The 24,963-nt window shown below is 40.5% G+C and overlaps 1 protein-coding gene across 3 annotated transcripts in view; it reads left to right on the plus strand.

The window, feature by feature from the left end:
* The first annotated feature begins 2,484 nt into the window (after positions 1-2,484).
* Positions 2,485-24,963, plus strand: part of ENTPD1 (ectonucleoside triphosphate diphosphohydrolase 1) — a 112,017-nt gene continuing 89,538 nt past the window's right edge. Inside the window, exons 1-2 of one of the 3 annotated variants that reach the window (XM_069067093.1) lie at positions 2,485-3,091; positions 11,575-11,697. Coding sequence is in view for 1 of the 3 variants with exons in the window: in XM_069067091.1 (XP_068923192.1) it covers positions 3,085-3,091 (7 nt within the window). In the remaining 2 variants the exon portion in view is untranslated. The remainder of the gene's footprint in view (positions 3,092-11,574; positions 11,698-24,963) is intronic. The other 2 variants (XM_069067092.1, XM_069067091.1) reach the window with 2 other exon arrangements.

Genomic DNA, 24,963 nt, shown 5'->3' on the forward strand with positions numbered 1-24,963 from the left:
ATAGTATAGTATTAGAAAGCTCCTCCTTTGGGGAAAACTTGAAGGGAACTAGTAGCCACACTGGAAACCCAGCTCATCAGTCTGAGTGGAAGTTGGTATGGTTGCCTCAGAGAACTATATATGTATGTGTATATATTTTCTCTCCCTCTCTCCTCCCCAACCTGTTAAAAAAAAGAGAAAAGAAATTCCTTGCAACATGCATAGTCAAGTCAAATAAATTCCCTCATTTGCTGAATATAAAAATATTTCTCTCATTCTTCACCCCAAATTCATCACCAATCTGTCAGGAGGTAGCTAATATGTTTCATCATTGTTCCTCTGGAATCATGAAGCTATTTCATTGATTATAGTTTCTATAGCTCTCAAAGTTGTCTGTCTTTGCATTATTGTAATTGTATAAAATTTTCTCCTGGTTCTGCTCATTTCATTCTTTATCAGCTTATAAAAGTCTTCCAAATTGTCCATTCTTATCATATTGATGTTATAGCATAAATTGTTCTTCTGGTTCTACTTCACTCTGCATCAGTTCATGCAAATCTTTCCATGTCTCTTTCCAAGTCATCTATTTCCTCATTTCTTATAGTAAAATCATATTCTACCACATCCATAGACAACAATTTATTCAACTGTTCCCCAATTGATGAGCATCCCTTTAGTTTCCGGTTTGTTTGTTTGTTGCCACTACAAGAAGAGATGCTATATTTTTGTACATTTAGAACTCTTTGCTCTTTCTTTGATGTCTTTCGTGTGTAAGCCTAGCAATGGTACCAAAGGGCACATCCTGCTTAGTAACTTTTTGTGTATAATTTCAAAATGCTTTCCAGAATGGTTATGCACATTCAACAGGTCCACCAACAGTGAAATTTGATGTGTTTGGTTTCCCACAGACCCTCCAACATTTGTCATTTTCCTTTTTTGTCATCTGTGCTAATCAGATGGATGTGGAGCCTCAGAATTGTTTTAATTTGCCTTTCTCCACTTTGTGGTTATTTGGAGCATTTTTTTTTACATGACTCTAGATAGCCTTGATTTCCTCCCTTGAGAACTTGTCTATTCTTATCTTTAGACCATTTATTAATTGTGAAATGACTCTTATTCTTATAAATTTGAAACAATTTCTTATATCTTTTGGAAAGGGACCTTTATCAGAGAAACTTGCTGCAAAGAGGCCACCTCTCTATTCACTAAACCAAGCAGCCTCCAATGTGGCACATAATAGCATCTTAATACATGCTTGTTGAATTGAATTGAATCCACAAATCTTGACTTACTTAATGGACACAAATTCTCACCATGTAGAGACAGTATGGGGGTAGTCAAAAGAGCAATGGACTGGGAGCCAGGACTTCTGGTTCTGTTTTTGCCACTGAGTAGCTGTGGGATCTTGGGCAGATCACTTACTATTTCAGCCTCAGTTTCCTCCACTGTAAAAAAGGAGTTGGCCCAGATGATTTTTAAAGTCCCAGCTCTAGACTTTGATGATTTATGATAATTAAACAAATGGTTTGTCTAGGATTAATGAGCCTCCCTACCTCTTTCAGAGACAGTCCTCAGCTCACCCATTCCTAGTTTTAGTTCCCATCACCAGCTGCAGAAATAAGTATATGAATATACACACGTATATACACACAGAATTTTTAAAAGCTTTGGAAAGGGTGCTAACCCTTAGGCTCACATTTAATCTTAGGGTTTGAGTTATTCTGACTATGAACATTTATTCTCAACATTTTTGATCCTTTGAAGAGAGGAAAATGAAAGCTCAAGTGAGGACTTATATAAAGTCCTATCAAATGTTGGTACAGGAATTGAGAATTCAGCTTCTGACTCATCTGTGTACTCTAACCTTCACATGCATTTTTGTCTGAAAAAAAGTTCCCTGCCCCACTTTGAGTAACTTGAATTCTACTAGTCTTAATCAGTTAAGTTTTCTGAGTATGTTTCCTCATCCATAAAACAGGAATTATAGTACTTTCAGTACCTATTTCCCAAGTTTGCCCTGAGCAAAGTGTTTTACAAATTTTCGAGTACTTTAAGATGGGTTACTTTTTTTGTTGCTAATAACAAAATAATACATTATGTAAATAATTTTTCATTTCCTCAGTTTGGGGAACTGCCTTCTGTCTCTAATATTTAGCACATTCTAGCAAGTTGTCTGAAACACAAAGAAAGGTGTAGCTGCAGAATTGCTTCCGGCTATCCACAGCCCTAGGCAACCTCTCAATAATAGTACTATGATATTATAGTACTACTATTGTATTATAGTAACTAATGTAATGATATTAAGAATCATTGCTCACATAAAAAGTACTGCGCCAATCAGGGGAAAGAGTCTCTAAGTTGACATTTATAAAGCACTTTGAAGTTTGACATTTTCGCAAACATCTCATTTTGCCAGAGGGGATTTGAAATAAGATAGTTCTACCTCGGTCCTGAAGAGAAGGAACTATTTTTTTTTTTTTTTGCTTTCTTTGTATCCCTAGATATTAATACAGTTCCTGGTACATAATAGAGGCTTAATAAGTGCTAGTTAATTGACACCTATAAAAATGCCAAAAAGGTAGAATCAGAGCCTGATCCCTTTCTGCCGCCCATTCTAGCATCGGTTCTTGCTACACTAAGCTGCCAATGAATTTGAAAAGCAAAGGTTCATTAATTACCCAGCAGGAAAGCTGTCCAGGGGAGGAAAAGAGCGTTAGTCCTCAGCTATCTGACTTCAAATCTGGAATGCGCAAAATATCTTTGCAAATGACCTCCTGTCACTTCTCCAAAAAGAAGGATGGAACATCACGGAACTGCAAATTTCCAAATAAAAACTACAAATTCCATGGAGCCTCGGTTTGGCTCCAGGAGATTTTTGTCTCCTGGACTCTCCTGAGTCAATTTGTTCTCTCGCGTCAATGAAAAAAGACCCAGGGCGACCCCCAGCTTCCAGGTTCCTCCCGAAACTGATTTAGCCCCTCCCACGATTCTTAAAGAGCTGATTATAAGAAGCTAAGTTTTCATGATCACCTCTCATTGAGGCAGAGCGCAGTCCTGCAGCAGCCGAAAACCAAAGAAAGAGGAAGACACGGCCGCTAGCAGCTCATGGAGGGTAAGAGCGAAATGGATTTGACCTGAATCCTACCGACACTCGCCACAATTTCTAAGACCAGTCAGCCTCCCTCCTCTCCTTTCCTCCTCCTCACCGCCCTAAAGGAACGTTCCCACAGCTTTCCCTAGATGGAGAGGTCAGAGAGAACTTTGAGAAACTGCTGACACAAAGACAGACACACAAATGCAGAGAGACACCAGAGACAGATGTAGGGAGGGGGAAAGAGAGGAGACAGAGACAGAGAGAGAGAGCGAGAGAGAGCACTACAGCTGTGTCGTTGTCCTTGCGGCTCTTTCTTCCTCTAGCTAGAGAAGGGCACAGTTATTTATCAGCAGTTGGCGTTCAGATTGTTGGGGGGGGGGGGGGGAAAGCGGGAAGAAATTCATCTATCTCTGAGCGTGTCCTCTGGCTCCCTCTGCCTGGACCTTCTCCTTCTCCCTCTCCTTTGGGTTTGTTGGAAGATGCTGGGCTACTTGCGCCCAGGCTTTGTTTGGTTCTATTATCTTCAGCGCTGGTATTCTTTCTTATTGTGATGAAAAGGGCACACGTCCCTTCCTTGCTGGGAGTTTGTCCTGAGAAGTGGTGGTGGCTAGCGGTTCTCACCACGGGACCTGGGGGTTGGGTGCCTTGCAAGAGACTGAAAGCCTGGGGGCTGGGGGGAGGGGACAGGAAAAGTCACTGCCTTGTTAAAAGCAGAAAGGGCATGTGGGACTCACTATCAGTAATCAGAATATGGTTTAGCCATTTGCCTGAAGAAAGTAGCATGATATAAAGGCTAGCAAGTGACTTTTCTTGTAGCCACTGTTTTAAGTCATAGAGGGTTTCGATAGGCATTGGTGGAGGGAGTTTTCACACCCAAGTTCTCCCATTGGGCAGGGTACCCTGGGTGCGTGTCTCTTTCTCTCTCGTCTCTTTCTCCTCCCCTCCTCCTCCTCTTCCTCCTCCCCTCTAGGAGCTCGTTAATTTCTAATGGAAAGGAAAGACACGTTTTAACCATGGAGTTGGGGAAAATACTGAAAAATTTGAAAAGTTGTCAGAGCAATTGCATGTATCCCCTTGGTGTGGATAATAATAAGTTTCATCTTAAGTATCCCAGACATTACCTAAAATTATATAGTTCGCAAGTTTAAGTCCTGTAAGGGGAGAAAAGGAAGGATAAAGGAATTTTGAAATAGAGCTTTACTTACTTTTGGCATTGTGGACAGAGTGTTGGACTTGGCCTCAGGAAGATCTGGGTTCAAATTCTCCACCTCAGACATGTGTGAACCTGACCAAATCGCCTAACTTTTCTGAACCTTAGTTTCCATCAGTAAAATGGAGATAACCAACCTATCTCATAGGATTTTTGTAAGGATCAAATGGCCTAATGAAAGCAAAGAGTTTTGCAAACCTTAGAGTGCTATATAATTGTCAACTGTTATTTACTCTAGGTCTGTTGTTATCACTATATTCATTTTTATCGTGCTCTATTCATTTTTATCGTGCAGAAGATGGAAGAATGGTCAGGGAAAATTATCAGTAGCAAATCCCAGAGATTTTACAACAGTTGATTCTGTCTGGGGCATACAGGAAGGAGTGGAGTGGCAAGAACACTGGTCTTGAATTTAGGAAACCCGAACTCATGTCCTAGCGGGCACCCTTGCCACCAGCTGTATGACTCTGGGCAAGTCACTCAACCACACTGGGTCTCAGTTTCCTTGGTGGGAAAACTTGATTTCCAATTCTGCAGCTCACACCTATCTGTGTGTTTCAGACAAGTTGCTAGCATATGCTATCTCAGAATTGGAAGGAGTTCCCCAAGCTAAAGAAATGATAAATTATTTACATGTATCCATATATATTCCATATATGCATATATGTGTATATATACACATATATGTATACACACATTTATATGCTAAAACTCTGAAATCCTAGAGTTGTGAGGGGAAGCTCCATCTGAACGTGTTATTGTATAGGCAAAGTATTGGTGCTGTTGGAAATATTCCAGCCCTTAACACTTTCCAAGTACTTTTATACTGTGTCTTTTGAGTTTCTTAAAATGATTCTGTAATTTAAGTGGGCAGATATAATTTCCATCTGCCAGAATAAGGAAACAGGGTAATAGAGCTTAAGTAGCTTTCTCAAGGTCACATAACTAAAGGGTAACAAAACTCTCACCATAAACAAGGAATAATAGTGAGTTAGAGCTAAGGGTGGGGAAAGTTCTCCCTGTTCCCATCTTAATGCTCTTTCCTCCATCCTACAAAGACAAATGTTTCCCTGATTGATCTTCACAGGGAAGCACTGCCATTATAGCTACAAAGACAATATTTACTTGGGAGACAGGGGAAGACTGTCCTAGATGAATTCTGCATCATAGATCTGGAAGACATCTGAGAAATTATCTCATCCCAGACCCCTTGTTTTACAGACAAGGAAACTGAGCTCCCTTTAGATTAAGTTACTTGCCTAAGGTCACACAGCCAGTTGGTGCCAGAGCTGGGTGTAGAACTCAATTTATAGGATCATAGATTTAGTGCTAGAAAAGATCTCAGTGGGTATCTGGCCCAATCCTTCAACTGACAGATTCAGATATGCAGGGAGTCAGTAACTCAGCTAGCATTTCTTAAACTCTGGTGTGCCAGGCCCTGTTCTGAGTATTGGAGATAAAGCAGCTTGTCAAAGTCAGACAGTTGATAATTGACAAAGCCAAGATTTTAACTCAGAATTTTTTTTTACTTTAAAACCAGAATGGTTACCCCTGAACATCACTGGGGTTAGGGGCATGGCACCCTCAAGATCTAGGAAATCTACATAAAGTTTTTTGGCCCTCCCTTCAGTAGCAGAGAAGTCTGAATTTTTTTTCTTCTATAGGGTGTTTACAGTACTTTATTGTAAAATTTTGGTTAAGTGTTTGGTCATAGGCTCTGTGTCATCTGCTAGCCTTCTAATGTCTGTGGCTTCTGAAAAACTCCCCAAAACTCTCATTTAATTTCTTATGCCAGCCTGTGATATGTTGAAACCTCAATGGGGAAAATCTTAATGTGGAAGGGATAGCTGTACTGTTCTCTGACTTCTAGACCAATCCTCTGCTTACTGTCTGGTCCTTTCATGGAGCTGTCTGAATGGGAAATCTTTAGTACTAGTTAATTCAATGCCCCATTCATATTTGCTTTCCTTGTCATACACAATGCCATGTCCTAGGTGCTGGGGTTTGCAATGATGAAAAAATGATTGGGGGAGGAAACATGGTGTGGACATGAGATAGCTAACCTTTAAGCACTTTAAGGCTGGGGTACAATGGTGTAAAATGCAAATATTTGGAAGGAAAAGCAAATGAAAGACATTTTCCTATCAAGTATAATTAGCCAACAAGTGTAAAATTAAAAATGCATTTATTAAGTGTCTGCTGTATGCACCAAAGATGTCTCTGCCCTCGAGGCACTTTCTTTCGGGGAGAGACTGCAAAATAGATACTGAGTAATTTCTGGTCATGGGGTAGAATGTTAGCTACTAGGGGGATCAGGATAGACTTTTTGTAGGTGTTAGTACTTGAAATGGATTTTCAAGGAAGATAGTCATTCTGTAACTAGGGCAGCTAGGTGGCTCAGTGGATTAGAGTGCCAGGCCTGGAGTCAGGAAAGCCTGAGTTCAGGGCTGGCTTTAGAGGCTTACCAGCTATGTGACGCTGCACCAGTCACTTAACACTGTTTACCTCAGTTTTCTCACCTGTAAAATGAACTGGAGAGGGAAATGGCAAATCATGTCAGTATCTCTGCCAAGAAAACCCCAAATGGGGTTACAAGAATTTGGATGTGACTTAACAACAACAACCACAACGTCATGCTGTGAGTCAGAGGTGATGGCCTGTGTTCTGGGCATGGGAGACAAGTGGTACAAAGGAGGCAAGCTGACCAGTTTGGCTGGAAATAAAGGATGTGAAAGACAATAATATATAAAAGGCTTGAGAAGGTAGTGGGGATCGGACTGTGAAAGGCTTTAAAAAGAAGCAGGAGAGCCTGCATTGTATCCCAGAGGCAAACAAAGCCATGAAAGCCCTATGAGTAGGGGAATGACGTGGTCAGATTTGTGCTTTAGGAATAGAAATTTGTCAGCTGTGTGGAGGATGGGAACATGAGTAATTTGAAAGATGGTAGATGATGGTATTGTCTTCATAAACAAGGAAAGAAATTTACAGAGGGAAAGATGATTTTTGTTTTGCTCCAGGTGAATTTGAGATGTCTATGGGACACCTAGGGCAGACAGGTGGCACAGTGGATAGAGTGCTGGAAATCTAACCTCATATACTGAGTAGCTGTGGGACCCTAGGTAAGTCACTTAACTCTGTGTGCCTCAGTTTCCTCATCTGTAAAGAGAGCTGGAGAAGGAGATGGCAAACCACTCCAGTATCTTTGCCAAGAAAATCCCCAATGAGGTCACAGAGAGTCAGACAGAACCGAACAGCAGCAATGGGATATCCAGGTGGAGCTGTCCAGTATTGCTTTTGGTGATGTGGGAATGAAATTCAAGAGTGAGGTAATAACTGGAGCCAGAAGAGTTTAGGAGATCCCCAAAAGATTATAGGAGAATAGAAGAGGATCTGAGACAGAGGTCTGGATACATGTAAGCATGGGGGTGGGAATGGAAAAAGAATGATGATGCTACATAGGAGAGGTAGAAGGACTGGCCAGACAGGTAGGAAGAGAACCATGGGGGAGAGCAGTGTTGTGAAAACCCAGGGAAGAGAGGGATTCTGGAAAAAAAAAAAAAGCCCCATTAATACCAGAGAAGTCAAGAAGGACAAGGACTGGGAAAAAGACATTGGATTTGGCAATTAATAGATCATTGGTAACTTTGTGGAGAGTAGTTTTAATGTAGCAATGAGGTCAGAAACCATCACTCGGGGTTGAAAAGTGGATGTGAATGGTGAGAAAATGGAGGCAGTGAGTGTAGATGGCTAATTCACGGAGTTTGGCTATAAGAGAGAGGAGAGATACAGGACAGTAGCGTGAGGAGATCACACGAAGGCTTTTTATTTTTATTTCTATTTTCACTGGACCTTTGATTTTTATCAAAATAGGAGGTTTGAGGTGAGGAACTTCTCCCTAAGCAGATCAGCTGCTTCTCTGTAATTTATGGTTTGAGAGGGTTTCCTAGGGGGCATTCAAAGTTTAAGTAACTTGTTCGGGGTCACACAGCCAGTATCTAGTAGAGCCAAGTTTTTTTAAATTTTCTTTTTATTATACTCTCCAAGTGAAAGCTTTTTTTTTTGTAGGGGGGTGGGGGGAGAACATCTTGTTTTGCTTGAGAGAATGAGGTTAAAAACTGGGCAGTGGCTACTTGTCACCAGGGAAGGGAGCTAACCCCAAGGCAGAAGGAGAAGAAGAAAAGTTATCCAGAAGAGGAACTGGGAGCATGAGATAGAATGCCAATACTTTTTCTAATGTCAACCTTGTCTAAGGTTGGCCCTGCTTCCATGATGGGTAAATAGAAAGACTGGGTGGGTGTATTTTAGTCATTTTTTCATAACATAGTGGCAGGACTATTATTGCTGAAAACATTTGGCATCCTTTAATACAATTCAATTCAATTCAACAAAGTTGAATTAAACCTGCCATGTACAGAATGGTGAGCTAAAGGCTGGAGATCCAAAGACCAAAAAAAGTTGTATTGTCTGCCTTTGAGGAGTTTATAGTTTCAATCTCAATTTGTTTCTGTTAACAAAGGAATGTAACTTTGAGGTGAGCATGAATCATTTGGAAAATAGCTTAGTACAGGAACAGCCTAGTGCAGCAAAGAACACTGGATTTGGAGCCCAGAGGCCTGGTCTGAGTCTCTGGTCTTATTCCTTCTTTAGATTTCGATATGGAACCAGTTGCTTGCACTATCTGTAAAATCAGGATAATAATATCTGCACTCCCAGCTCCACAGTGTGTGGGTCTAATTTATATTGAATGCAATATATGTTAAGGCAGTGCACAGAGCACTATGTAAATGTGAGCTCCATCCTTGGCATTGTCTATCACTACCTGAACAGAGGATAGAGATTATGTTTGTCTGCTCTGGGGCAACACTTTGGGCAAACCCCTTTATGATAAGGTAGAAGGATGTGGGATAAAGTAAGTTTGTAGTAATACAAAAACCACGCATAGCGTTTGGTTTCTGGAAGAAACTTAAGAAGAGAATATACATAGTTGCTTTAACTTAGAGATGGGAGGTCTGGACATAATAGGAAGAAGAACAGTAGTCAACCAACTCAGAAGTATTTGATCGACTTCTCCGTACAGTGATTTGGTGAAATGTTAAGGGGCATGCCAGAAATGCTACTGAGTATTATATAGCACAAGACAGTTTTCAAAGTCTGCTTTGCATACGTCATCTCATTTGGCCCCTCACAACAACCATGGGAGATAGGTGTGATTATTTTTCTTATCTTAAATAAGAGGAAATTGTAGCAGACAGAGATTCAGTGTCTTGTCTAGGGTCACATGGCTGCTAAGTATCTGAGACAAGATTCAAACTCAGGTCTTTCTGACTCAGACCTTGACATTATCTACTGCACCATTTAGAACCAAAGAAATTTCAGACAATGCACCTGTCCTCTGGTAGTTTATAAAATTCAAAGGAAGATAAGACAAATGGAAATATCTTCTGTCTGATGTTAATTGGCTCTCAAAAAACATTGTTGTGACTGAGTTGGTTCAGTTCTATCTGACTCTCTGTGACCCCATTTGGGGTCTTCTTGGCAAAGTTACTGGAGTGATTTGCCATTTCCTTCTCCAGCTCATCTTTACAAATGAAGAATTGAGGTAAATGGTTAAGTGACTTGCCCAGGGTCAGATAGTATCTGAAGTCAAATTTGAATTCAGGTCTTCCGGACTCCAATTAAGTCTTTCTATTGTCCCACCTAGTTGCCCTTGGGCAAGCATACTGTTAGATAAAACCATATTACTAGAAGCAATTGTTTCTATAGGAATGATGTAGTAGTGTTACAGATGTAATGAAAACCAACTTTACAAGTAGGGTTTGGTTCTAGTGTTTTAACTGAGAAACTATATGATACAGTGGATGAAGCTCTGGATTTGTAATCAGGAAGACCTGGCTTCAGATCCCACCTCTGACACCAGTTGTGTGACTTTGGACAAGCAATTTAAACTCTCTGTGCCTCAGTTTCTCTATCTGTAAAATGAGGTTGATTTCCTCTAAGGTCCCATGCAACTAAATCTGTGATCCTATATTCATTGGTTAAAGTGCTCTTATAGTCTGTTTATATTATAATTTATATTCTTTTGTAGAATGAGTTTATATATTATCTGTAAGAGTATAGCTAACAATACAAAATTGCACTGATAAATGCCACAGAAGTGGGACAGATTGTCAGTGCTACGGTAGGTGAGAAGAGGGAGACGTGGTTAGATAACGGCTTCAAAGAGGTGATAAGACACAAGCCGTTCCTGAAAGATGGAAAGGATCCATGGTAGGCAGAGAAGAGCAGGGAGGACTTTTTAAGTAGATAGGAACAATGGTAGTGTGTTTGAGACAGTGGGTGGATCAGTTTGGCTATAGAGGAGAGCTCCAATATGGGAGTCCCAGATAGAAGGTTGAATGCAGATTTGTAGAGGATCTTAAATCCCAAAGTAAGGCAATATTGCATCATAGGGTGGGTAGGATGAATTGAAGTATACCCTCGAGGCCAGAGAGGTAATTCATTCTGGAGAGACTGTCCATATCAATGTGACATATTGATGGCTATGACCTCAGCCATAATTTATGATTTAAAAGCTAGAGCCTGCTCCCACTCATCTGAATTTTGGGAGACTGAAGGATGTCTGGCTCTTTATGAAAGTAGATCTGTGTGGGGTTCCCAAGGGAGAAGAATGGAAAACTGCTCTCAGCATTAGACATGGTCATTTTGAATAGTTGGTCATGCTCTTAGAACTGTGTAATACTCCTGGCTTCCAGGAAAATATTTCCTAGGGTTTTCTTAAATTCTTTGTGGTTGTGTAGTCAGGGGAGCACTTGGTCTCTTCTGCAGATGTGACAGTGTGCATACATACCTCAGAGGACACTATCTCTACAGGAAATTAGAAAAGTGCCTGCTTGAGGGAGAAGAAAAGAGTTTCTTAGTGACCTCATCTCTTCTAGTTGGCCATGGACTGATCCAGATCAAGTGGAAGCTCACCCAGAGATGCAGGGGAGGAGGGGTGCAAGATTTCTTAGGCCTCAGAGAGTTCTGATGGAACTTTGTCCAAATATTCTTCCACACCATTGGAGAGGCGAGTCTGTTTTCATGAATCCTCCAAGAACCTAGGCTGCCATGGACAACAGAAAACAGTCAGACTGGAAGAAATATTGGGAAACATCTAGTCTACTCTCCTATCTTACAGATGAGGAAAGGGAAGGCCAAGGACATGAAGGGACCTCTCTTTGCACCCTCAGTATGTAACACAGTGCTTCACACATTTTTTTCCCCTCTTAAATTTGTCATTTCATACATGTAGGGAAAAGGGAATTCCTTGGCGCAGCTAGGTGGTGCCATAGTGCACAGAGCACCAAGCCTGGAGTCGGGAAGACTTCCTGAGTTCAAATCTGGCTTTGGACACTTCCTAGCAGTGTGACCCTGGGTAAGTCACTTAACCCTGTTTGCCTCAGTTTCCTCATTGGAAAATGAACTAGAGAAGGCACTTCTACTGTCTACAAAAACCATTCTACTGTCTCTGCCAAGAAAACCCTAAATGGTGTCACGAAGAATCTGACGTGACTGAAACAACTGAACAACAGCAGGGAACTCCTTGTGTTGAAACTCTTTATACAGGCAGATCAGAGAGTGTCAAACACAAGTCATGGTCCAGGTTATGCCTGGGGGCACCAAGAGGTTAATGGCTTGGCTCATGCTCATATAGGTGGTCACAAAGGCAGTGTGTATAGAGGCAGAATTTAATTCCAAGTGTTCCTGACTCCCAAAGAGATCCCAGGAGTCAATATACCACATCACCTGTTGCTGTGGCACACAGCAAGTATTTAATAAATGCTTGTTAAATTGCATTAAAATTCCCACGTTCATGCATGTATTAAACCTCTTATAACTCAGGTCCTCTGACTCCAAATCCTCCCAAGCCACAGTAGCCCTTTGTAGTGGGAATGGGTGCTTTTAGCCAGGCTCTAGAGGTGACCTTGAAGTGCCTAATAGACTGTCCCATCTACTCAGAGGTATAGTGGTAAATGTTTCACAAATAGCTGTCAGAAAGAAAGAAAGAAAGAAAGAAAGAAAGAAAGAAAGAAAGAAAGAAAGAAAGAAAGAAAGAAAGAAAGAAAGAAAGAAAGAAAGAAAGAAAGAAAGAAAGAAAGAAAGAAAGGAAGGAAGGAAGGAAGGAAGGAAGAAAGAAAGGAAGGAAGAAAGAAGAAAGGAAGGAAGGAAGGAAAGAAAGAAAGAGGAAGGAAGGAAGGAAGAAAGAAAGAAAGAAAGAGAAAGGAAGGAAGAAAAGAAAGGAAGGAAGGAAGGAAGAAAGAAAGGAAGGAAGGAAGGAGAAGAGAGAGAGACAGAGAGAGAAAGAAAGAAAGAAGGAAAGAGAAAGGAAGGAAGAAAGAACAAAAGAAAGAAAGAAGTATGCATAGAATTTCTAAATTCAATCTGTACTGTTAACATGAGATGATCAACAAAACAATAAATAGAGCCCTATTTGTAGCTGATCTCTGAGGTGTAAATGTTTATTTTGAAAATTTAACCATAAGCCCTTCAAGCAGGTTAGAGTTGACTCCAGTATATCCTGTGTATTCACCAAGCAAGGAATAATAATAATATTTGGGATAGAGAGGGGATATCTTTAAGATTCCTTTGAGAAGTGATAAGATCTGTTGGGAAGGTCTGCATTTCATTTAGATGCTGAGGGATTGGAACCTTGATTATTTCCTATCGGTGAAATTTGTGATACCGTATCAGGCCCCCCTGCAAGTGATGGGATGACTTCTGGGTTCTTTTACAATTTCTGAATCAGTGGGCTCACTAGGATCATAGGATTTAGAGAGCTCATGGATCTACTTCAGCACCTTCCCTCCCCCCATTTTACAAATGAAGAAACTGAAGTCCAGAAAGGCAATTAAGTAAATAATGGAGCTGTCATCTGAATCTAGGTCTTCTGAGTCCAAATTCAGTGATCTTTCCACTGCTCCACCCCGCCTGAAATTATTGCCCCGAGGTCTAGAAGAGTGGGAAAACAACAAAAACTATAGAACCTTTCCTGCTCCCCTTCTACTATTTGAAGGCTATTTATAAAATGGGATTTTGGAGAATTCAGATAATTTCAGAACTGAAAGGAGCCAAAGGAATTCAGGACTGGAAGGGAGTGGCTGTCTCATCCAATCTGAAACTAAAATCTCCTCCTACAATGTGCCCAGTCATTCATCTCCATAAGATCTTCACCTTTTTTTGTGTGTCTGGGAAAGTTTATGAATCCCTTCTCAGCATAATGTTTGTAAGTGAAGGAATTTAACTGAAGGAAATGCTAAATTTCCATTAGATTTTTTTTTTAATCCCATCCAAATTCATAAACCTCTTCATGGACTGAGATTAAAAGCCCCCAATCCTTCCTTTGCTTGAGTGTCTCAGATGAGGGGGAACCTACTACTTCCTGTGCATACAATTTCACTTTTAGATCAAATTAATTGCTCATTTTTCTTTATGTCAAACCTAAACTTGCCTTTTGGTTATTTCTACCCTTTTCTTCTAGTTCTACTCTCTGGGGATCAAGCAAGACTTGACTGTCCTTCAGATATTTGAAGACAGCCTAGCATGTGTTATTCCTACAATAGTTCCACCCTAAGTTTTCGTATCTCTCAGCTAACAGGCTAAACATCCTAAGCTCCTTCTTCTGATCTTCATATATTAAAACTTTGAGGTCTTAGGGGAGGCTAGGTGGCGCAGTGAATAGAGCACTGGCCCTGGAGTCAGGAGGACCTGAGTTCAAATCCAGCCTCAGACACTTGACATACTTACTAGCTGTGTGACCTTGGGCAAGTCACTTAACACCAATTGCCCTCCAAAAAGCAAAAAAAACCAAAACCCAAAACCTTAAGGTCTTTCAGTATTTTGGTTACTTTCTTGTGAAATCTTTCCAGTTTATCAGTGTTCTTCATAAAATGTGGCACACCAAACTGAGCATAGTCCTTCAGATGTGGTCTGACCATGGAGGATACAATGAGAGTATTACTTTTCTAGTCCTAGATGCTATTTCTTCTCCAGCTTGCATGAGGTCTTTTTGGCCGCCATAACACTCTATTCATTTGTATTGCATTTGCGACCTACTAAAACCTCCGTCTCTTTTTCAGAAGTACTGCTGCCTAGTCATACTCTATACTTGTGAAATTGATTTTTCTTAAACTCAGGTATAAGCCTTACATGTGTCCTTATGATGTTTCATTTAGTTGATTCTACTCAATGTCCTAGTTCTCAAAGATCTTCCAGGGGGTCCCTAGCTCAAAATTATCTTCATAGTAATACTGAAATATTTTCAATTCTAACATGGTAAATCCATAATATCTCCCACTTAAATGACAGATTTTTAGGCCTCTTTAATAATTCTTAAGAGTGTAAAGGAATCCCGAGACCAAAAAGTTTGAGAACCACTGCTCTAGAATACCAAGATCTTTCTCATTTTTTTCTGTTATCCTGTGTGTTAGTCATCCCTCCCAACTTAGTGTCTTCTGCAGACTGATGAACATACCATCCACACTTTTACCCAAATCACTCTTAAAAAGTGTTCGGTAGCACAGGGCCAAAAACAGAACCCAGAAGTACCCCATTGGAGTTCAGAATGTAGAGTAGACCTAGGGTGTGCTATACTCACTTTATTTTACCCTTTAACTCCTTCCAAGTTGATGCCAAACCGTTACTGACAGCTCTCTGTATACAACCATTCAAATAGTTCTGAATTCACCTATTTGTACAATTATCTAGCCCTGTGATGTCAAAATCAAATAGAATGGGGGCACATAAGGATTCCTGAAAACAGCTGATTGACTTTGGAAACTAGATATTAACATTATATTCTATTGTATTTGTATTTATTTTGTTAACTATTTCTCAAGTCTATTTAAATCTGGGCAAGTCTCTTAAATTGCTTGCCTCTGTTTCCTCATGTGTAAAATGGGAATAATAAGAGTCACACAATAGCAAGGTTATGGTGAGAATCAAATGAGATAGTATTTGTAAAGTGCTTACTTAGCACAGTGCCTAGCACATGGTAGGTACTATATAAATGCTATAAATTAATAATTTGTAAATTATTAATAAATATAATTAAATAATATATTCTATAAATATAATAATTAAATTAATAAAAATATTTTTATTATTATTACCACAGATCCAATGTTCTTTCTGCTAAATGGCAGTTGCTCAGTAACAGCTGTTAATATTAGGCATCTCCACAGCCACCTTGGACCTTTGGAAGTTCTTGGGAGTAATGAATTTTTGTCCTTGGTTTGCTTGGAATTCTTATTGTATAAAGGATCAGGGATGTGCTTTTCCTCCCCCATCACCTTATTCCTTCCCCCCTCTCCCTTAGTTAACATAGTCGTATACAATGCAGTTTTAATGTGTTCATAAGGTATAACACTATGTGATTCTTTTATAAGGTACAAACACCTCTCTGACTGAGTCAAAGAGGGAACTAGGCAAAAAAAAAATAGCCACTTCTCTGGGAGATTTAAATAGCTATACCCTGGAAAAATTTCAGCAGTTTGAGGACAAGATAAATTGAGATTGTAAACCAGGAGCTGCCTATGGAGGAAGATAGGAGAGAATTTCTCTCTCCTCAGTCCCCTGACATCAGTCACAGCTTTGAAGGGGAGTTACTTGGTCAGCAAGAGACACTGAATACAGAAAGGAGCAAAGACACATATTCCAAACAGATGTGGATACCAAGAGAACACCTCTTGAGGGAGGAAGCAGCTTTAAGGAATATGACCCCTGAAAACGGAGAAGATGGACAGCTATGAAGAAGATCAGACTTTGGGAACAAAGTAGAGCCACCAGACCAGCAAAAATGCTGTACCCAAGGACTCTAAAAAGAAAGACCCTCCAGGATCCGTTGAATCAGCAGTCGTGAGTTGCCTTTGCTACATACAAATCCTATCCTGGTGCTTTGCCACCATTATACTCTAAGTTTGTGACCACTAGAAGAGTGGACACTGTGTAATTGTGGGAAAGGGCACCTCAAATTTAGTGTGGGGAGGTTTGCAGCTACTGTTTTCTCTATGCCATTTGAATAAATACCTTTGCTAAGAGACAATCTATTGACTGATTGTTAACAGAGAAGCATATCCATGGGGGTTCATGAGCTATTGTTTTAGTAGTCAAATCCCATAGACTTATTCAAACACTCTCACAGTAGACCCTTTCAAGTGAACCAGTCTGTGAATGTGAGTACGTGTTGGGGAGTAACTCACTTATTTCACCCATCAAAAAAACTTCTTGAAAAGAGGTATACTATCAGTGGACTTATGCCCTGCACCAGTTCCTGGGCCACTCCAACTAAACCTAATCCTTTGTTATAGAGGTCAATGCCTCTTGTCAAGCAATCAATTAACAAATGTTTTTTACCTGCCTGCTGTGTACTAGGCACTATGCTAGGAATACAAAGACACAAGTAAAACAGTCCCTACCCTCAAGCAGCTTATATTCTTTAGGGAGAATCAACAAGTACACACATAAGCATATACAAATATAAATACGAGATAATTTGTGATGAGAACCACTAGCAGCTGGAGGAATCTGGAGAAGCCAAGCCATGAGGCTGTCTTGTCTCAGAGCCAAGGCTCTAGCCCCCTGTGTACCTTCTATTTATAGTTGTTATTTTTTTTGTGTGCTTTCAAGATTTTTATTGGTGCCCTGCTTTCTGTTTCTTTTCCTTTTTTTAAGCACCGCTTTCATTTATTATTATTTTTTTCCCCTGCCCTGCAGGAAGCCCTCCTACATAACACACAAAAAGCTGTTAAAACCAATCCACCCAGTGACCACTTCTGACAGAATGTACAACATTCTGCACCCTGAAAATAGAGAAATGTGCTTTGTCATTGGACGCAGCTGGTGGTACAGCGGTTAGAGCACTGGGCTCAGAGTCAGGATAGTCCTGATTTCAGATTCTGCCTCAGGCACTAAACTGGTTGTGACCCTAGGCAAGTCACTTTACTAAACTGCTTTGGTTTTCTTATCTGTAAAATGGAGATATAATAGCACCTTGTTGTGAAGATCAAATGAAAAAATATCTGTAAAATGCTCAGCTTAGTGCCTGGTATATCTTAGGTGCTTTTTAAATGCTTTAAATGCTTGAGCAGCCAGGTGGCACAGTAGATAGAGCATTGGGCTTAGAATCAGGAAGGCTTTACCTTCTTAAGTTCAAATCCAGCTTTAGAGACTTACTTGCTGTGTGACCCTGGGCAAGTCACTTAACTCTGTCTCACTTCTCTCATCTTTGAAATGAGTTGGAGAAGGAAATGGCAGACCCCTCCAGTATCTGCCAAGAAAACCCCAAATGAGGTCATGAAGAGCCAGACATGATTGAACAACAATTTAAGCTTATTCTCTTCCTTTACCCATCATTTGACCTCCAGAATAAAACTGGTCATTGCATTTAATAGTCATTGACATTCTTATAGCCAACATTTACACTGTTCTCTTGGTTTGGGTTTCGTTTAATACCAATTCATATAAAAGTCTTCCCACTACTCATGGTCATTAATCCAGGAATAGTATAATTAAAATGTTTGGGACCAGGGACTCTTTGATTCAATTTAACAAATGTTTATTAGGTGCCAACTATGTGTTAGGTACTGTGCCATGTACAGGAAATACAAAGACAAAAATGAAAGATCACAAACTCAAGGACCTTACATTCTATTGGGAGAATAGAACAGGTCTTCAGGGAAGTAAAATACAAGGAAGTTTGGAGAGGGAGAAAGCATTACTAACTGGGGAAAACTTCACAGAAGAGGTGACCTCTGATTGGAGCCTTGAAGGAAGATTTGGATTCTGAGAGGCATAAATGAAGAAGGAAGGTATATGTTACAGGCATGGGGTACTGCTAATGAAAATGAATAGAGTAGGAGATGAGATGACAAACTAGGGAGACTTCTAGAAGTCCAAGTGAGCTAGAACATAGAGCAGAAGTATTAACAGGGGACAGGTCCATTACAGCAGCAACACTCCACGATTCTCTGACCAAATTAAAATGTAATTGTGAAATATTTAACAACATAAATAGAAACACAATAAGTGGTTTTCTAAATCAATGTCTGGCCCACAGGGATCTTTATGTACTTCCCCTTTCTATTTGCGTCTGACCCCACTGGTATAAGGCCTTAAATGCTAGGCTGATGAATTTATATTTTATCCTAGAGGCAATCGGGAGAAACTGAAGGTTATCGATCAGGAGAATGACAAGGTTAGACCTTTGCTTAGGAAGATTATTTTGACAACTGTGTAGAGGATACTTTGAAGAAGGAGATTAGAAGCAAAGAAATAAATTTGGAAAGTATTGCAATAATCCAGGCAGGAGATGATGTGGGGCTGAATTAGAATGGTGGCTATGCAGGAGATTTATAGAGGTAGAATTCAGATTTGGCAACTTTTGATTTGTTTAGCTAATTTGATTAGTTAATCAACTGTATAGGCAGAGGAAGAAATAAGAGTGTAGAATGCCCCCAAGACTACAAGCCTGGGCAATTGGGAGGATTCTCACCCCTGTAGCGTCAAAACTTACCTAGGAGGATCTTATGGAAAACATGAACTTTGACCAGGTCATCTGGCCAGTTAACTGCTTCCTGAGACTGGTCTTTCTAGGTCATAGCCATTTTATCCACTCAATAATGGATTTAGACCATCTTGCCCTACTAGAAAGTTAGGGGGGCATGGGGGAAGATAAGAGAGAACAGATTGGGGAAAGGGGTATTCGGTAGGCTCGCAATCTTGGGGTGGGGGTAGGGAAAAGAGAGGGAAAATTTTGTAACTCAAAGTCTTGTGGAAATGAATGTTGAAAGCTAAAAATAAATAAATTGGAAAAAAATGGATTTAGACTCATTTTCTTGGAGTTAAGCATTTGGTACATGTGGTATTCTTCATGATCTTGGAACATAGTGGGGACTATATGCTTAAGAGTCAGGTGTTTTGTCACTGCAATAAAATGGAAAGAATGTGAAGTGGAGACATCAAGAAGCAAGAGAAAATTGTTAAAAAATTAAAGAGGGAAGTAAAGTAATTGAAATGTCCATGCTGTGACCCAGAGATCCCACTGCTAGAATTCAAGGACCATGTATACAGAAATATTCACAGAAGTGCTTTTTGTGGTAGCCAAGACTTGAAGGCAAAGATGTTGTTCATCAATGGGGCAATGGCTAAGCATAGCATTGGTATATGAATAGAGTGGAATATTACCATACAAGAAATGGCAGTTATGGAGAATTCAGAGAAACAAGGGAAGATATGCAAACTGATGCAGAGTGAAGTCAACAGAAGTCATAAAATTATTGCATGTATGCAATGACTAAAACAACATAAATGGAAAGAACAATGCTGGGCAATTATAATGACCGGTTTGGGCCCCAGAAATGAAATGAGGAAATGAACTTCCTTCCCTTCCTCCACTGGAGAGTTGGGAGACTGGGTAGAAAATGCTATAAAAGCTATTGGCTGCAACTGATAAGTTGGTTGTTTTTACCGAGCAGGTTTTTTTAACTCTTTTTTTCTTTAATTTTTGTTACGAGAAAAGTCTTGCTGATTGTTTACAGAGAGGCATATTAGTAAACGGATGTGATATAAAACATGAAACATCAATAACAATTAAAAATAAAGAAAGACAAAAATGCAAGGGTTTTGGAGGGCACAAAGGGAAGAGAAGACAGGGGACAATGGGGACTGTGGTGGGGCCAAGAGTTGGGGCAAAAGTTCTCAAACTTTTTTGGTTTCAGGACCCCTTTATACTCTTAAAAATTATTGAGGATCCCCCAAAAGCTTTGTTTATGTGCATTATATCTAATGATATTTACCATGTTAGAACTTAAAACACTTTAGTATTATGATGAAAATAGTATTGACCTTGTGGACCTCCTGAAAGGGTCTTGGGGATGGTTAGGGATTCCCAAGCCACACTTTGAGAACTGTTGGAGTAGCAAATAGGTATCAGGGGAAGAGGATATTTGCCTTAGTAGACAGTAACCGAATCAGAGATAAGTCAAATTGGAGGTGGGAGTTTGCACTCTACAGGTTGTAGAAGAAACCATGTAATAAAGGCCTCTACCCAATAGGGTTCGTTGATGACCCACCATTCCTTGTTTCTGTGTAGGGTGATGATATCTGCTTCCAGGGCTTGTCTTTATCAACACTGGGGAGCTAGGAGAATAGGTTGCAGGGAATTCTACCCTGGTATTTGTCTTGAACAGTAAATGCCTTGAAGTTTCTCCAAGGTTAGATTGAAGTCATCCCAAGATGTTAGAGGATGAGGCATGTCCAGAAGATAGTCCACATATAGAGTGTTTCCCATTTCCGAATCTCTGGGTCCACTGAAGCCCGGGCTCTTTAGTGCCTGGCATTGGCATCCAGAGGGTAGGGATAACTGTTGTGGCTGCTCAGGACCTCTCATACATGTCCTTTCTGGCCCAGGTCCTCTACTCCTTCTGGCTCCCTAAGGCTCATCATCTCTGATGGATATGAGTCTCCTCTGGAATAGGACCTCTTCTCCATCCAGGTAGTAGGAGGAGCATGGAATAATGAAAAGAGCATCTAGAATCACAATACTTGGGTGCAAATACTGACTTTGACACTTATTCCTTATGTGACGAGACAAGTCACAATCTCTCTGGGATTTCAGTTTCCTTATTGGCAAAGTCAGGGTTGGTTGGTTTGTTTGTTTTACTGGAGATATTTTCTCCAATATCAAATAGTTTTCCCCTCCTCATACCCACTCTTCCACCCCTAGGGAATCTTTATGTATTTCTGTGTCTGAAAGACATCCCACTCCCATACTCCAATGACCTTTGGATATTTACAAACCAAGGCAGCTCCATCACATTTGTCCTCTCCCCAAGCTATGCCACCCTCCCATGGGCTGGCAGAGGTCATAGAAAATAATTTAAGACACAAACTTAACCTTTGGGGTGACAAATTAGTATTGGACAGGTTTTTGACCACATTTTTAAAAACTTCATCACCTGTTAATAACAAGTGACCACAGTTTTAATTTCTCTCCCGATCTTGGAAGTTGTTGTTAGTCATTCTAGACCTCCAGCTTCCTTCCCAGCAGACTACCTCCGAATAAACCTTATGGAATGTTGGATTTGGAAGAGGCCCTAGACATCATGTAGTCCAACGCTGCCATTTTATACTCAAACCAAATGTTTCATTAAAATTCCCAGATGCTTCCGACTCTAACAACAAAACTTCCTAACAAACTGTTTTATGCCACATGAATTTAACCCATGCTCCTTATCCTTGCTTCATCATCAGCCTCCAATCTATATGCATTTATTAAGTGCTTACTGTGTTCCAGACACTGTACTAAGCACTGTATCATCACTAGTCCTGGTAGCAGTTGATCAGATGGTTAAGTCCACTGATGTAAAAAAGCAACTATCTCTGGCATCAGTCCATGCCAGATTGCTGGCAAAATGAAGTCCTCATTATTAAGGAAGCATACCCCCACTTTCATGCCTGACTCTGGTCACTTATACTCTCACCCTTCAGACAATTTAAATATTTCAAATCTCTTATCTCCCAGATGAAGCCCTACCAGACCAGTCTATTTCTCAGACTCTTGGCCATATAGACTACCATAGTCCAAGAACATGAAGAGTATCATTAGATTGGGAGCTCCTTGAGGTCAAGGACTGTCTTTGGCCTCTTTTTGTATCTCCAGCACTTAGCACATCCTGGTACATAGTATGCACTTAATAGATATTTATTGACTGAATACCAGATTACTTCATCCTAGACTCCAAGAAAATAAGTCTAAATTCATTATTTAGGGGATTAAGAAGTCTATGACCTAGAAGACCAGTTTTGTTCAGTTGTTTCATTCACATCCATTGCCCCATTTGGGGTTTTCTCAGCAAAGACAATAAAATGGTTTGCCATTTCCTTCTCTAGTTCATCTTACAGGCAAGGAAATTGAGGCAAACAAGATTAAGTGACTTGCATAGGGCCACACAGCTAGTAAGATACTGAGGCTGGATTTGAATTTAGGTCTTCTTAACTCCAGGCCCCACGTTCTTTCTATCACCACCACAACAACCAAGAAGGCTGTGACCTAGAAGACCAGTCTTAGGAAGCAATTAATTGACCATAGGCCTTGATCAAAGTACATGCCCTCCACAAGGCCTTCCTTGATCCTGCAGAAATGAGAAGCTTCTACTTCCTGGGAAAAATTAGGGCAGTATCAGGATCTTCTTGGTGGAAACTGCTGATTTCTTCATCAGCATGCCTACTTCCTCAGCCAGGGCTATCTGTGTTAGATTAGCTGCTCCCTAAAAAAAAGAGCCATATCCAAAAACTTTGAGTCTAAGGCAGAGAAGTACCTGAATGATTAGAGCCCTCTTAGTACTCATGCCTTGCATTGTTGAGCTGCTTGGCTTTTTCCTACCCTTTTAGTTCCTCTAGACTTCCTGTTTTCTGACTGGCGTAGTGGACTTTTTAACTACCCTTTTCTTATGTTACCATCTGGCCTTCTAGTATTTATGTTCTTCTGGTTCCTGTTTATTTGCTGTTCTAATCTGTGCCCTGCTGTTTGTCCTGATTCTTGGTATCCATGTATTATATCTGGAATTCAACGCTGTCCTGATTCTGACACTCGGTCTTGCCCCTATCCCCACCTCCCTTTTTGTTTAACTTTTTTCTGCTTTGGGCACACCCTGCTGCTTTGTCTAGCTTCTATTCTACAGATGCCCCCACCTCTTCCAAGTTTGATTCCAGCTCTCCTACTTCAAATTTTTCAGGTACACTTTGTCTGGATATCTCTTTTGTCTCTCACGTCTATGTATTGTAGCCTCCTATCCTCTCCCTTCCTCCCCTCCTCCAAGCCTCGTTATAAAGGTCCCTTATAGTAGGGGTTGAGCTATTTAAAATTTTTAATATCTCTAAGGTGCAACTCCCAGTTTGTTTAATGAATGAATTCAACCAAATCTGGGTACCTAGTGTATTCAAGGGACTGTGTTAGATACTATGGAGGACCCGAAAGTGAATGGCATAGTTCCTGTCCTCAGAGAACTTTAATCTAGATCCTTGGTCTTCTCTTGACCATTAGCTTCCAGGCCCTGCCTTGGGGATGTTCTTTGTTTAACTTCTCTCTTACCCTCCAACCTTTACTCCCGGGTGTCCCAGCTTCTTACCCTATAATCTATGACTCATGGGGGCCAACCACCTGCATGGACTTGGGGGCTAATACTTCCCACCAGCTGCAGAAAATTTTTTTTCTTCCTCTAGTGAAATGTTGGCACTTGATTCTTTTTTCCAGTTAGAACAAGTTTCACAAGTCTTCATTTTCTTTCTTTGAACTTAATTAGTTGCAGGCTTGTGTTGCAGCTTTTGCCTTAATCCAGCCACACTGACCATCATCAGAAGACAGTCTTTTAGTTTAACAAGTTAACAAATCAACAAGCCTTTTGGAAATCCAGTTTTCCCAAGATGACTCTTAGATTTTGAAAATTCAGTTTTTAAAATGTAGTACTTTGCCAAAGGAGATAGTTATGATTCTGTCTGGTGGTCTAGGGACAGCTAGGTGGTACAGTGGATAGTGCCAGTCCTGAAGTCTCATCTTCCTGAGTACAAATCTGGCCTCAGACACTTACTAGCTGTGTGACTTTGGGCAAGTCATTTAAAGTTGTTAAATGAGGCAACCTCAGTTCCACATCTGTAAAAATGAGCTGGAAAAGGAAATGGCAAACCATTCCAGGATCTTTGTCAAGAAAACCTAAAATTGGGTCACGAAGAATTAGACACAACTGAAATGACTCGGCAGCAATAAGAACCGATGGCATATGCCATATAGGGGAGGGCTACTTCTTATCAGACTTACAGGCTCTTTGAGTGGTTATATTCTTAATTAAATGAGACTCCTTATCTCTCTCTTTCTCTTCCTTCTTATAATTTATTCTTGTTTTCTCTTGATAAATTTCAGTTCAATCACATCAAGAAATTTGTTTAGACAAAGAAAAAAGCATTCCTTTGCGGGGATTTTTTTTGAGTTCGTGGACAAGGCAAAAAGATTCTTTGACTCCTTTGTGAATGGAAGCCCCCAGTTGGGCATAACTTTCTGTGTGATCTTATTTTTGGTCTGGACCTGAGATTGATTTCATCTGTGTGAGGCAACTCCCAGTGTGAAAACTCTGTCCTGTGATACAGATCTGTAACATTCCTGTAATGTATAATGGGGCATGGGGAAGGGAGGAAATTTCCCCCTGGTCAGACTGCTAGGGGTGACAAAGGGGGAGGATTCCAAGGCTGGCCCTTTCTCCTGACTCCTAGACATATATATACTACTAAGCAGTAAGACCACAGATCTTGACCTGGAAAGGGACTTACAGGCTATCTAGTCCATTCCACTTATTTGACAGATAAGGAAAATGAAGCCACAGAGCTTAAATGATTTACCCAAAGTCACATTTAGTAAGAGTCAGAGCCAGGATTTTTATACGCATTGGAGGAGGTGGAAGTCCTGTTTCTTGGCTCTGCCCCTCTAGAGCCAGAATTTAAAGTCAGGTCCAAGCTCACTCCTCCTTCCTCTATCCCTAATGCCTCTCTTGTTAAGAGCTCAGTGGATAGAATACTCCATCTAGAGTAAGGAAGATGAGTTCAAATCTGGCCTCAGGTACTGACCCTGGGCAAGTAACTTAACACTGTTTGCCTC

Source organism: Petaurus breviceps, unplaced genomic scaffold, assembly GCF_028583685.1.
Source record: "Petaurus breviceps papuanus isolate PSGF00001 unplaced genomic scaffold, PetGlider_PUasm1.0 90740, whole genome shotgun sequence".
Classification (NCBI taxonomy): domain Eukaryota; kingdom Metazoa; phylum Chordata; class Mammalia; order Diprotodontia; family Petauridae; genus Petaurus; species Petaurus breviceps.